This window comes from Mustelus asterias, chromosome 8, assembly GCF_964213995.1.
Source record: "Mustelus asterias chromosome 8, sMusAst1.hap1.1, whole genome shotgun sequence".
NCBI lineage: Eukaryota > Metazoa > Chordata > Chondrichthyes > Carcharhiniformes > Triakidae > Mustelus > Mustelus asterias.
Genome location: NC_135808.1, coordinates 110,126,225 through 110,140,867, shown reverse-complemented (window position 1 = coordinate 110,140,867; position 14,643 = coordinate 110,126,225). Strand labels below are relative to the sequence as shown.

General features: G+C 44.1%; 1 protein-coding gene across 4 annotated transcripts; it reads right to left on the bottom strand.

Moving 5' to 3' along the window:
* Window positions 1–10,255: 10,255 nt before the first annotated feature.
* Window positions 10,256–13,012, bottom strand: pars2 (prolyl-tRNA synthetase 2, mitochondrial). Of its 4 annotated transcripts, none has more exons than XR_013498579.1 (3): window positions 12,995–13,012; window positions 10,784–12,558; window positions 10,256–10,619 (listed from the first exon to the last, which is right to left on the bottom strand). XR_013498579.1 is itself a non-coding variant. In XM_078219424.1 (2 exons), exon 2 carries the CDS (start codon window positions 12,532–12,534, stop codon window positions 11,122–11,124), a length of 1,413 nt encoding a protein of 470 aa, XP_078075550.1. In that variant the 5' UTR covers window positions 12,535–12,558; window positions 12,995–13,012; the 3' UTR covers window positions 10,256–11,121. The 4 variants fall into 4 exon arrangements, 2 of the variants coding, with proteins under 2 accessions (XP_078075550.1, XP_078075551.1); XR_013498580.1 differs by having other exon boundaries at window positions 12,668–12,997; XM_078219424.1 differs by having other exon boundaries at window positions 10,256–12,558.
* Between the last annotated feature and the right edge of the window lie 1,631 nt (window positions 13,013–14,643).

Sequence of the window (14,643 nt, the reverse complement as noted above, 5' to 3'; positions counted from 1 at the left end):
GAAAATCATGAATCAAAAAAAGGCGAGAGGTCCGACTTCTTTCTGTGTCCAGTGCGTGTAAAGTAGTACAGCAATCTCCCAACTACTTAAAGAACATTGTATTCGAGTAAAAATGTAAATAGTTCATGAACTAATTGCAGAGTGAAATTTTAAATGATTAGTCAATGGCTAGGTAAAATATAAAAGCGATTATTCGGAGGCATACGTGGTTTGGGTATGCACATTGTAGCTCAGTGGTCGGCAAGCACTCCGGATATACTCTCTTCCACCTTCAGTCGGGAAAAAGATCAAAAAGAGACACATACCAACAGACTCAAGAACAGCTTCTTCCCTGCTCATCATCAGACTTTTGAATGGTCCTATCATGTATTAAGCTGATCTTTCCCTTCACCTACCTGTGACTGCAATACTGTATCTGCACCCTATTCTTTCCTTCTCCCCTATGTACCCTATGAACAGTATGTTTTGCCATTGTATCCCAATACATGTGATAATAATAAATCAAATCAAAAAAGGGTACCTTGGATGAGTTGCTTGAAGGTTCCAAGCACAAGTGGAACTTTATATAGAATCTACTGCACAATAACATAGAAACTGCTCCAAAACATACTTTATACTTATATGTTATATACAGCAAGTCAAGATCAAGGAGATTTTTAGCTCAAGTGAGAGGGCAGGGAGATAATAGAACCAAGGTACAGAGCTGAAAGGAAGAGCAGAAACATTCTGAGGGGATGGCAAGGCAGGAATGGAGGGGAAGGGGAGAGAAGACGTTATTACCCAGCCGAACAACACTTTAAAACTATATCTTTTTCAATAAAATGAACTGAGTGGTAAAGAGACTTACTTCCATTTCTGACAGCTGGGTTTAAATTCAGATGATGTCCAGCAAGTCTTTTTTTTCAGGCAAGTGAGTTTGAGAAATCCCAACTAATCTTCTACTAGGTAAAGGCCACAGCATAAAATCAGTCATAGGTGGTGAACCCACTTAAGAAACAGCAGCAGATTGACACCTTGTGGGAAATGGAAATATCACACAGATGCAGTAGAGGCAGTTTATAAAGATAGTGTTAGAACACATTGTAACTTAATCTACTTTTGATCCATGCTACACCTGACCTAGAAATGCTGATACTGGGTAACAGTGGGAAATACATCTCTTATAAATGCTGAAACAATCTTCCAGATAGGGTAGCAGAAGCCAACATTTTAAACTCAATTATCTCATGCAGGAATGTCCAATCTTTGGGAGAAATGTATATGATCGATTTACGGATGACAAGTGCACTGTATAAGGTTAACTCCTTTTGAGACAGGAACAACAGCAATCATTGGTTGGCTAATTAGTCAAATTCTGCTTCTACTATATGACACTGGTAATTTTTGCCAGAGCTTTGAGATCATATTCTATGATTGTAAATTTTTGATGGAAACTCTAAACAGTGGTTTAAAGTAAAGTTTATTTATTAGTCACAAGTAGGCTTACATTCACACTGCAATGAAGTTACTGTGAAAATCCCCGAGTCGCCACACTCCGGTGCCTGTTTGGGTACACTGAAGGAGAATTTAGCATGGCCAATGCACCTAACCTGCACACCTTTGGACTGTGGGGGGAAACCGGAGCACCCGGAGGAAACCCACGCAGACTCAGGGAGAATATGCAAACTCCACACAGTGACCTAAGCCGGAAATTGAACCCGGGTCCCTGGTGCTGTGAGGCAGCAGTGCTAACCATTTTTTAAAAAATCATGAGTAAGCATTACATCTGACTCCTGTTTGGACATCGGAAGGTGCTGGCATTGCCAATCAGGTCAGTCGCATCTATATTGGGAAAAGGCGAAATAATATTAAACAGCTGAAATCCTTCAACAGAACTGGAAACTAAAAGCTGAGCAAATAGTTTAAGGGAGTTGGGTAAAAAGGAATGCACATAGCAACGTCCTGGAAATTGATCTTCAATTGCTGCAGACTCGAGGCAAATCCTGGAGGGCTGGCCTCACTAAAACTCAACTTCCACACTGACAGCTCAGTGACTAGCACAGTTTGCTGTGCAGTTACAGGGACCCAAGTCGGATTCCCGGTTTGGGTCAATGTCTGTGTGGAGTTTGCACATTCTCCTCGTGTCTGCGTGGATTTTCTCTGGCTGCTCCGGTTTCCTCCCACAATACAGGGCGGTGGAAATTTAGGGTATTGTATATATGCCATCTTAAGGGAGATCCAATTAAGGGGCAATTTATTGTCACCAATCAGCCCAACACTGAGCTCTGAATCTGCTGCCTTGCTATTTGCTTTTTAAAAATCCTTTTACAGAATCTGACATTGCTGGCTCAGCCAGCATTTGTTGCCCATCCCAATTTGCCCTTGAGGTGATGGTGGTGGTGATGAATTGTCTTCTTGAACCATTGCAGTCCATGTTGAGTAGGTACACCCACAATACTGTTACGGAGTTCCAAGATTTTGACCCAGCGATGGTGAAGGGATGGTAATATAGTTCTAATTCAGAATGGTATATGGTGTGGAGAGGAACTCACAGGTGATGATCATAGAAATCATAGAAACCCTACAGTACAGAAAGAGGCCATTCGGCCCATCGAGTCTGCACCGACCACAATCCCAGCTAGGCCCTACCCCCATATCCCTACATATTTTACCCACTAATCCCTCTAACCTCCACATCTCAGGACATGAAGGGGCAATTTTTTAGCATGGCCAATCAACCTAACCCGCACATCTTTGGACTGTGGGAGGAAACTGGAGCACCCGGAGAAAACCCACGCAGACACGAGGAGAATGTGCAAACTCCACACAGACAGTGACCCAAGCCGGGAATCGAACTCAGGTCCCTGGAGCTGTGAAGCAGCAGTGCTAACCACTGTGCTACCATGCCGCCCACATTTCTCCTTTTTAACACACTATTTTAACACACTCATTGAGTGCCATATTCGAGTCTTTACGTCGCTCGTCGACGTTTTTGTCTACCTCTAGTGGAACCACAGTCAAGGGCCCACTGATCTTAATTGAGGAACGTGAGCTGAGGTCTCAGCTAAAGATTGTAAAGCTCTTTATCTATAAGTCATCCCGGATCTAAATTTGCCTAATGGACCAAGTTGTCGGTACCCATTGCACGAAACTCCACAATACAGGGCGGCGGAAATTTAGGGTATTGTATATATGCCAGATTAAGGGAGATCCAATTAAGGGGCAATTTGTCACCAATCAGCCTAAAATACACGTTTTTGGGATGTGGGAGGAAACCGGAGTACCCGGAGAAAACCCACGCAAACACGGGGAGAATGTGCAAACTCCCACAGACATTGACCCAAACCGGGAATCCGACTTAGGTCCCTGTAACTGCACAGCAAACAGTGCTAGTCACTGAGCTGACGTGTTGCCCATCAATCGGTCCAACACGGTGGACTGAAGCACCTGTGGATGTAAAAGGTGACTTTAATGAACATAGATATACAAACAACAAGCAAAACATACAGTGATGGAGTTTTCCATATCAGTTCATATGGTCTCCTGGCGGGCTGTGAGCCCTTCGGTCTAACAAGTGCCAAGCTGGTTTTGCGGTATTAGTAATCTCTCACCTGTCGTTGAAGATCCCCAATAACTCCAACGTCAGTGACAAGGTGAGTCTTGAAATTTGTTGGGCGAATGATTGGAATCTTTTAATTCCCAGGAACGTCATGAGGCTGTTGTTCTTCTCTAGCCACTTGCCCCTGGCGCCGACAACAAACCCAAAGAAACGGGGTCCAGGCATCCAGTCAACTTTTCAATTTCAGGTCCGAGATGTTGGTATTTTTGGCACTTTTCCTCCCACGCCTTTTCCAGACTGCCGCAATTGTCTTCAAAACGTACTGTCACATCCACCACTGCAACACATTGATCCTTCTCCCTCTTAAAGACGATGTCTGGCTTCCAGAAGGTACCATTTTTGGTAATAAGTCATGGTTCGAGGTAAGATGTCCAGCCGTATTTTCCAACATAATTGCGCAGCTGTTCCAAGATCTTATTGTGGTATTTGATCCTGCAGTTCTTGACAAATGGCAGAAGCCAGAAATATGACCAAGAGTCTCTGTACCTGCTTCACATCTTCGGCAGGTTTTTGTGGCAAAGGGCTGCCCTCTTGACAGGATCACCCTCGTGGGAGACAGATTGCATCTTAATGACAAGTTATTAATGAAACAATGTGATTTAAGCTGGTATGCAGCCTTCATCCAACTGTTTGATATTTTGTCATGATTGTAATAGTGTACACCAATGCCTTGACAAGTTAGCCGTCTCCATTTGTCAAATTCCCAATCTCCCCACCCCGCATATTTGTTTGGTGGTTTCCTGGAATCTGCCCCCTCCGCACCAAACATTGGTATTGCGGCCCTGATCATATCCATTGACTCCATCTCATCCTAGTTGCTCTCTTCTGGAGTTGGCATGAAGTCCTCAATTTCCCTCAATGCCTTGAGAGATCTCAGTTCTTCGATGTTTTCGCCAATGCTCTGCTCACAGAACTGGAAGCGCGAATGACTCGGTCATTGGAGGCAGATAACGATTCCCATTTTCGAATTACAGCAGATGGGATTTGGATTTCAAGCTTGGGAATTCCCAGCCCTCCATTACAATTACGTGAATAGAGGATGCCATCGATTGTGTGGGGTGGAAGATGCAGGAATTGTTTGACAGCATTGCGGATGAGCTGGTCTAGTTTAATAAGCATATTCTGAGATGCCTCGGATAGGAACAAGTGGAAATATAGTCTCGGGATGACATGCACTGTCAGTATCTCCACGCGTTGTTTTGGCCGGAGAGCTGCTGCCTGTAAGCTGGAAATCCAGGTCTTCAGTTTCTCCTCCCATGCCCCTTCTTCTACGCCTGCCCAAGGATCTATCCAGGCTCCCAGGTATTTCTCTGTCTCTCCTGGGGGGATGTATGTAATCTCCTCCTTCCGAATCTGCCAGTTCTTACATTGATTGAACAGGAAGGTCTTCCTCTTACATACAAAGTGGAAGCCTTTAGTCTTGGTGGTGTTAACAAGCCTGTCGAATCGCAAAAAGACTGTGGAATCTTAAGGTTTCGGGCCATCCCGACGTATGAATCGCTAAGGAGGGCGATGTCATCCGCAAATGCAAGAGCTGAGCAGTTTATTCTTGCTCCGTCTAGCGTCATGCTGACACCAGATCTAGCCTCTTCGAGACTACAAATCAATGATGTTGCCATGCGTCCACTGTCCTTGCCCTTCTCAGTGGTAGCGGGTATGGAAGGAGCTGTCGAAAGAGCCTTGGTAAGTTGCTGCAGTGCATCTTGTAAATGTTACCTAGAGCTGCACATTGGTAATGGTGGGAGTGAATGTTTAAGGTGATGGAGGGGGTGCCACACAAGCTGGTTGCTTTGTCCTGGATGGTGTTGAGCTTCTTGAATGTTGTTGGAGCTGCACTCATCACAGGAAAGGTGAGGTTATTCCATCACACTCTTGACTGTGCCTTGTAGATGGAGTCAGAAGGCAAGTCAGTTGCCCAGAATTCACAGCCACTGACCTGCTCTTATAGCACAGTAAGAAGTCTCATAACACCAGATTAAAGTCCAACAGGTTTATTTGGTAGCGCAGAGGGTTAAGCACAGGTTAAAGAGATGTGTATTGTCTCCAGCCAGGACAGTTAGTGAGATTTTGCAAGTCCAGGCAAGTTGTGGGTGTTACAGATAGTGTGACATGAACCCAAAATCCCAGTTGAGGCCATCCTCATGTGTGCGGAACTTGGCTATCAGTTTCTTAAAAGACCCTATTGAGTTTGCCTCCACCACCACTGACGGCAGCCGATTCCACTCGCCCACCACCCTCTGTGAAAAACTTCCCCCTAACATTTCCCCTGTACCTACCTCCCAGCACCTTAAACCTGTGTCCTCTCGTAGCAGCCATTTCCACCCTGGGAAAAAGCCTCTGAGAGTCCACCCGATCTATGCCTCTCAACATCTTATATACCTCTATTAAGCACAGGTCAGCAGTCACGGGCATTCAGCCTCTGATCTTCGTTGTGTGTCGTGAAGGCCACCTTGGAGAACGCTTACCCGAAGATCAGAGGCTGAATGCCCGTGACTGCTGACCTGTGCTTAATAGAGGTATATAAGATGTTGAGAGGCATAGATCGGGTGGACTCTCAGAGGCTTTTTCCCAGGGTGGAAATGGCTGCTACGAGAGGACACAGGTTTAAGGTGCTGGGAGGTAGGTACAGGGGAAATGTTAGGGGGAAGTTTTTCACAGAGGGTGGTGGGCGAGTGGAATCGGCTGCCGTCAGTGGTGGTGGAGGCAAACTCAATAGGGTCTTTTAAGAGACTCCTGGATGAGTACATGGGACTTAATAGGATGGAAGGTTATAGGTAGGCCTAAAAGGTAGGGATATGTTCGGCACAACTTGTGGGGCCGAAGGGCCTGTTTTGTGCTGTAGTATTCTATGTTTCTATGTTAACCCTCTCTCCACTCACATTGTCTGTACCTTTAAGACTTGGTTACCTGTAAAGACGCGCATTCCAACCATTATCTTGTAAATTGAGTTTGTGTCTATATATGCCCTGTTTGTGAACACAACTCCTCACTCACCTGAAGAAGGAGCGATACTCCAAAAGCTTGTGCTACCAAATAAACCTGTTGGGCTTTAACCTGGTATTGTGAGACTTCTTACTGTACTCACCCCAGTCCAACGTCGGCATCTCCACATCATGCTCTTATAGCCACAGTATTTGGCAGGTCCAGTTTAGTTTCTGAATGATAAACCCCAGGAAGTTAATAGTAGGGGATTCAACAATAGTAATGCCATTTAATGTCAAGAGACAATGGCTAGATTCCCTTTTGTTGCAGATGGCTATTATCTGGCTCTTGTGTGACACACATTACTTACCACTTATCAGTCTAAGTTTGAACATTGTCCAGATCTTATTGCATATGGACATGGACTGCTTCAGTTTCTTAGGAGTTACAAATGGTGCTGAATTTTGTGCAGTCATCAGCGAATGTCCCCACTTATGACTGTATGATGGAGGAATGGTCACTAATGAAGATTTTTGAGCATAGGACACTACCCTGAGGAACTCCTACAGCGATATCCTAGGACTGAGATGATTGACTTCCAACAACTCCAACCTTTGTGTTACGTATGACTCCAACCAGTGGAGTTTTCCCCAAATTCCATTGACTTCAGTTTTGCTAGAGCTCCACAGTCGGTCAAATGTTGTCTTGACGTCAAGGACAGTCACTCCCATCTCACCTCTTGAGTTCAGCTCTTTTGTCCATGTTTGGATGAAGGCTCTGAGGTCAAGAGCTGAGTGACGGAACTCAAACTCTGTTCGTAAGCAGGTTATCGCTGTGTAAATGCCATTTGATAGCATTGTCAACAATATCTTCCATCTCTTTGCTGACAATTGAGAGTAGACTGATGGGTCAGTAATTGGTAGATTGCATTAGGAACATTGGTCAGCATTGTTAACTTCCCTCCACAAATTCTGTATATGGTCATTGATTTGAGTTTCCGTTCCAGCCACCATCACAGATGAGCCAAACTGTTTCCTACCTTGCCACCCTAATGAACAAGTAAAACAAAAGTCCCACCACTTATTCATCCATGGGGAGGCAGTGGCATAGTGGTAATGTCACTGGACTATTAATCAAAAGATCCAGGATAATGTTAGCGGAGGTCTTGTGGCATAGTGGATAGCATCTCCACCTCTGAACCAGAAGCTCCCAATCCAAGTCCCACCCCAGGACTTGATGGTCAAGGAAGATGTGTCTGTAAAGCGGCCATATAGGTTGAGTGTATCAACCTGGAAATCCTTCCAAACACACCAATGGCTGGTGGTGAGAGCGGGAGAGACTCCTGATCAGCCACACTTGATGTGGAGTGGCGCTCCCTCAGACTATACCCCCCCTGGCGACAGACGAGTGTCCTGTTCCAGGAATTACTCAAACTATCAAATGGACAAAAGTCTGCCTTAGTGCACCACTAGGTGCGAGAATTGAGAATGGAAGAACCCAATGGTAATGTCACTGGCCCAGTATTCCAGAGGGTCAGGCTAATGCTCTGGGAAACGTGGATTAAATCCCATCACGTGGCATCTAGTGGAATTTAAATTCAATTAATAAAAATCTGGAATGTAACATGATAGTGATCATGAAATAATTATCAATCATCATAAAAACCCATCTGGTTCACTCATGTTCTTTAATTTGCTGTCTTTGCCAGGTTTGGCCTACATCTGAATCCAAATCAATAGCAATGTAGTTGACTCTTAACTGCCGTCTGAAAAGGCCTAGCAAGCCACTCTAGCAAATAAAGATGGGCAATAATGCATCCACATCCCATGAATAAATAGTCCTGTCATAGTTGACCTATATTGACTCCCACTCGTCTAACACCTTGTGGCCAGAGGGCCAACTACAACAGCGATTACAGCAACAAATACAATAATAATGACAATATTAGCTGTAAGAGCAATTGTGACAATGAGAGTCAAGCATGCTGGGAACTTTGGTCAAGTTATAATTAAACACGGATGCTGGTTAGAAGGCTGCAGTGAGTCGTGACCTGACATTTCCTGGGTTGACCAAATAAGGATATTTGCTTGGGTTATGCGAGACACGTCGGAGCCATTGTTACCATATATGCTGAGGCCATGTAACATACATGCAGCTTGGTATCAGCATTTGGGAGTCGTTTGCGAATAACTCCATTGTGATTGGCTTGCGGTTACATCATTGGCTAACTGCCAGAGAACTTGCTGGAAGATTGGGATAAAAGTGGTGTTTTAGCCCTTTGTCTTCAGCAATAACTCGAGACCCTCCATCGTAAGTGTGCCCTGAAGGAACATCTTCAGAAAAGACAAAGATCCACGTGGAGGAATCTACACTGGAAGCAGCCTGGCCAACTTGCTCAAGAAATTGGGTAGTAATTGTTTCAGTTAACAGTTAAAGAATTAGAGTTTCAGTTAACAGGTAATGTTAAAGTTAAAGAGTTAATGTTCAGTGAAAGATAAAGTGTTGCAACTGTTGTAAATTTTGAGTTTTGGTACCTAAAGTGTTAATTAAATGAAAGTTTGTTTAAGTGAATTTGAGTCAAATCCTGTCCTTTGGTTTGTTATGCTAAACTTAAGTACCTGGAAAGAGATTTAAGTTTAAAGCCGGTTAACAATCTCCATTTAAATCATGTCATACCCTTGCCTCTATCTCTTCCCTAAACCATCCACCTCTAAGAACAAAAACATTCCGAGTGGCTCCTTCTTTCCTCATGACCCTATTTTGTCCAATTACCTCTCTGTATATGCAGTACACGAAATACAACTTGTCAGTCGCTCACAAGTAGATGTAAATATTTTCAGGTCATTCCTCTCATTGACTTTCTATACGATTAGGGCACCTTTCATGTTTCCAACCCCATAAAATTTTTCAATTGTGTCAAAGGATTTCATAAAGAAAAATTGCTCTGCTTATTAACTTTACAGATGCTGACTGAACAGCCTGTTTCAAGTATTTCCTAATTTTGTTCCCGATCTCCAGAATTTGTAATCTTTTTTCTTTGTACTTGCACTTTCCCAGTGAAATCTGTATTCTTTGGAGTTGTTGACACACCATCATCACCTTCCTTATGTCTTTTGTTTCTGTCTTCCCCCCTCCCCCTCTCTATTTCATGAGCTTCTCCAATTTTTAAAACTGCTTTCCGCACACCCGCCCCCCCACCTTTTTTTTCCATTTCTTTCCATCCCTCTGCTTGAGCACCAACACAATTCCCGTGGGGAGAGAATGGAGCCAACATTTCGAGTCTCGATGATCCGTCAGAGCTCTGACGAAGGATCATTTAGACTCGAAACGTTGGCTCTATTCCCTCCCCACAAATGCTATCAGACTTGCTGAGATTTTCCAGCATTTTCTGTTTTTGTTTCAGATTCCAGCATCTGCAGTATTTTGCATTCAATACTATTCCCATTCCTGCCTGCCCTCGCTTCCAGACCGGACCCTGCATGTGACAAATTCTCTTCTTCTGTTCTCTGCCCAAAGGCAGATCAATCTACAGCTCCACCGTGGATAAGGCAAGAAGGCAGGTCATAAACACACCCCAGCTAGGACAGAAACCTGCGATACTTTCTCCCCTTGTTAATTTTAGTGCCATCTAGTAGATCAGCTGTTTTTATCCAGTTGGTTTTCTTCAAGCTGTTGTCTCTCCCAAAATGTTGTGGACAAGCCTGAGGTAGAGAAACCAGACAAAACAACTTTCTTCAAAAATTCTCCCCGTTTTACTCAAAAGATTACATTCTCTAAATTCAGACATCACATGACTTGTGTCACTCCCCATCCACTGGACACAGTGGAAGTTAACACATTAACATAGCTGTGAACTTAACAGTCAACCAGCAGAACAAAAACAATGCACTTAGAATTAAGCTGTGTTTGTGGAATTGTGATCGCTTCAACCACACAGCAATCACAATCCAACAAACCTTCAAGGTCAATACATGATATTTTACAAATTACTAACACACAGCAACATGTTCAGTACAAGGTATTCTTGGTATCGTTTGTAGTTTTTCTGTTGACAGATGAATGGCTTTGGTCTGTTACTGATAGAACACCAAGTTAAAGTCTAACAGGTTTATTTGTTATCACGAGCTTTCAGAGCACTGCTCCTTCATCAGGTGAGGCTGCTCTGAAGTGAGTCAGGTGAGGAGCGGCGCTCCGAAAGCTCGTGATACCAAATAAACCTGTTGGACTTTAACCTGGTGTTGTGAGACATCTTACGGTGCCCACCCCCGTCCAACGCCGGCATCTCCACATCACCTCTGTTACTGATCATATTGTCCACAACCCTGTATCCTTAATTTCAACTGCTACACAGTACTTTCCAAGACATTAATTACATCTCTCACTCTTAGTGAATCATATAAAAACATCTCAAACATCTCTTTGATATACCATAGTTTAACAATCCCAACAATTCCCTGACAATTGTGAAATTATGTAACTACATCAGTGTGCACATGATTTTTTAAAAATATGTTCTTCCAAAAGATCCTGATTTCAAGGGTCCACAAGCCACATTAAGGCATGTTCACCAGCCTAGGTCATCCTAGAATAAATGGCACGTACTAAGCAATCTTCACATTTCTCAGAAAGTCCAAGACATCTTCTTGTGTGAGAAATACTGTCTTTCCATTATTTTGGCAGCTGACTTCAAAGATAGGTGGATTTTCCAAAACCCTCTTCCCTGCAATGACAATGTATGGGTAACCCAGGCGACTGGCATCTTTCAATCTCTTGCCTATAGTCAGGTGACTGCGGTCATCCAGCACCACCTCTCCGTGAAGCTGAGGGAGAGCATCTATTAAAGTATCATATAGCGTCTCTGAGAGACCCGCGATCAGTTCCTCCTTACTGCCTTTCTTAGGTGAAATGATGCAAACCTGGTAAGGTGCCAGGAGGCCTGGCCAGCGAATGGCATCATCAGTCGACAAAACCTCGATGGATGCGGCTAGTATTCGTGTGACACCAAGGCCAAAACAGCCCATCTCAGCCACAACAGGCTTGTTCTCAGTGTTGGAGTACGAGGCACCTAAAATAGACGAATACTTGGTCCCAAGGTAAAAGGTATGTCCCACCTCAATGCCCTTACTTTCTCTCAGCTTGCCGTGACACTGTGGACAGTTTGTTTCAGCGTCCGTCATTGCTTCGACATTGGCTGCAAAATGGCAGTCAGGACACACTAAAAGGCGATCCTCCCCAATCTCTGCTGGCAGCTGGAACTCGTGAGACATCTTACCGCCAATACTCCCCGTGTCGGCCTGCACCTTGACAAACTGCAGTCCCAACCGCTCAAAGATGCGACAATAAGCATCAGAAACAAGGTTATAGGTCTCCATAGCAGCACTTTCCGAGACATCAAATGTGTACATGTCCTTCATGTAGAACTCCCGCCCGCGGAGCAAACCAAAACGTGGCTTTGGCTCATCTCGGAACTTCCTTGTCACTTGATACAGCATCAATGGTAGTTGTTTGTATGAGAGGTTACCCTGCGTGGCAACAAGCTCTGTCACCACTTCCTCGTGTGTTGGACTTAAACAGTACTCCATATTATGCCTGTCCTTCAGTCTGAACAGTTCCTTCCCCAGGAGGTCCCAGCGTTCACTGATCTTCCACAGACTTGCTGAAGTGAGACTGGGCATATTCATCTTCTGACCCCCGATGGATTGCATTTCCTCATCAATCACACGGACAAGTTTCTCCATGGCTCGGACTGTGTACGGTAGATAGTGAAAACAGCCTGTATTAGCTGGTTGAATGAGACCAGCCTGAAGCATCAATCTCTGGCTCTTGCAGCTCAGCTCACTGGACCGACCAGCCCCAGGCACTCTGTCCTCGCGGAGATTCATAGGCTGAAAGAAGCGAGAGACCAATAGACGCTTGGACCTACCATGGTGGCAATGGGATCTGCGTAATTGTAAGAAGTCACAGAACAGTCTGTTGAACAATGGTCTTGAACATGAATGGATTGCCATCTCCATTATGAGGCCGAGGAAAAAGCAGCTCTGGAAAGGAAAACAAACAGTTTAATTCGTTCTGGAAAAAAAAACAGGACATTTTCAAAATCCACAGAACACTAATAAGGAAGGAAAGCAAAGTATCCTTAATATTTACTAATTAATGAGGTAGGTGCACCACAGATCACATCCTTGAACTTATTAAGATGAGGAACCTTTTCCACGTGCTATCCAGGGCCACGATTAAGCATCTCACTTTCAATGAAGCAGTCCTCAGAGTGCCATCAAGGGCACAATTACTCCCCTCCCGACACCCTCCCCTTGCCTAAACCCCACCCCAACTCCCTCCTCTCCTTCCTTTCTCTTTCTTTTCCTTCCTTTTCTCCCGCACCACCTCCTCCCCCTCCACACTCTTCCCCCCCTTTTTCAACGCCCGCACTCCTCCTCCTCCTCCTTCCTTCCTTCTCATTCTCCCCTCACACACCTCTCTCGCTCCCTCCTGCAGTGTGTGTACTGCGCATGTTGCAGCGGCGGTGACGGCTCGGCGCTGGGCTCAGAAAGTGCGGACTCGCTTCTCCAGCTCACAACTGTGCTCAACTTTCACAATCCCCTTTACTCTGCAAGAAGAATGAAAAATACTTCACCCCCTTTCCACAGCATGTTTCACTATCAATTATTCTCAAAAACAAAGCAGCTATTTTGTGTTTTTTTCCCCCCTTACAGAAACACTGATTTAAAACCAGAAACTGCTGCAACTACTCAGCACCAAGGGAGAGAAAAAGATCCAACTCTTCAAGTCACTGACTTTCCATCAGAACTGGGTTTGATTTCTGCTGAGTGAAGCTGGTACGGTGCCAGCAGATCACACATTTCCACTCGATTCAGCACCAAACTGAGTGAAATATTTCCAAAAACATATTTCGAAAAGTTCCGGTGCAACATTTGCAAAGTGATTTTTTTTGTTAGAAGTCATCAAATTCTGAGTGGTGTTTCAAAGGGAGGCAAACCCTCAATTCTTACCCAATGCACACGTCGAGGATTTTCTTTTGGAAAACAGCCTGTAGCTTGAAGGAAAGCCAGGGAAACGTAATTTCCTTTTTAAGGGAAATATGCAAAAGAAGTTTAGACCTTATGGCAGAGTTTTGTTTTCTCAAAGGTTTAATCGAAGCGTAGTGTAATGCGTGTGAATAATTGACCCATTAAAGCATAACAGATTCTGAATTAGATGTAGTACAATTGTATGGAAGTACCTTGGAGTGCAACTTGATCTATGTACACAACTTCAATACCTTTGCACCATTTGTAATGAACATTTTGAAATGTCTGTAATGTATCTTGGACTGTATTAAAGCATCTCAGAGTGTAACATGATGTATGTGGAGAACCTGAATATTATTGCACTGAGTGTGATGGCCATTTTGAAATTTTTATAGTGTTTTTATGAATAAATAAATTGCCCGTTAATGTCCCAATATGTGTAGGTTAGGGGGATTAGTGGGGTAAATGCTTGGAGTTCGGCGGGGGGGGGGGGGGGGGGGGGGGGGGGTGGGCCTGGGTAAGATGCTCTGTCGGAGAGTGAGTGCAGACTTCATGGTCTGAATAGTCCCCTTCTGCACTGTAGGGATTCTATGATAAGTTTAATGATGCGAGATTCATCCAGCGCCTATTCTGGGACCAAATAGTGAGCATCAGGCTAGAAAATGGACAATCAGATATGTTTTAAATGAAGTGAGGAGGAAAAGGGTGTGTACCATCATCAACATTATTCAATCTGTACATAGAGCAAATATGCAAATAATTAGATGTGCTTGGAGGCAAGAGCATAACGAACTTGTGGTATGCTGGCAACATTGGCAGAATCAGAAGAGAAACTACAAAATATCACAGATCAAATAAAATCTAAAAGTTTAGAATGTGGATTGACTATGAACACAAAAAAGACAAAAACCATGGGAGTTAGAAGGAATACATTGGAAGAAACCAGAGTGAAGGTTGAAGTGGATGGTGTCACACGAAAAAGTGGAAAAGTTACTTTTATTTATTAGTGTCACAAGTAGGCTTACATTAACACTGCAATGAAGTTACTGTGAAAATCCCCTAGCCATGCTCCAATACCTGTTCAGGTACACCGAG

Excerpts from the sequence above, each read along its gene's own strand:
- pars2 (XM_078219424.1), bottom strand. The coding sequence starts at position 12,534 with ATGGAGATGGCAATCCATTCATGTTCAAGACCATTGTTCAACAGACTG.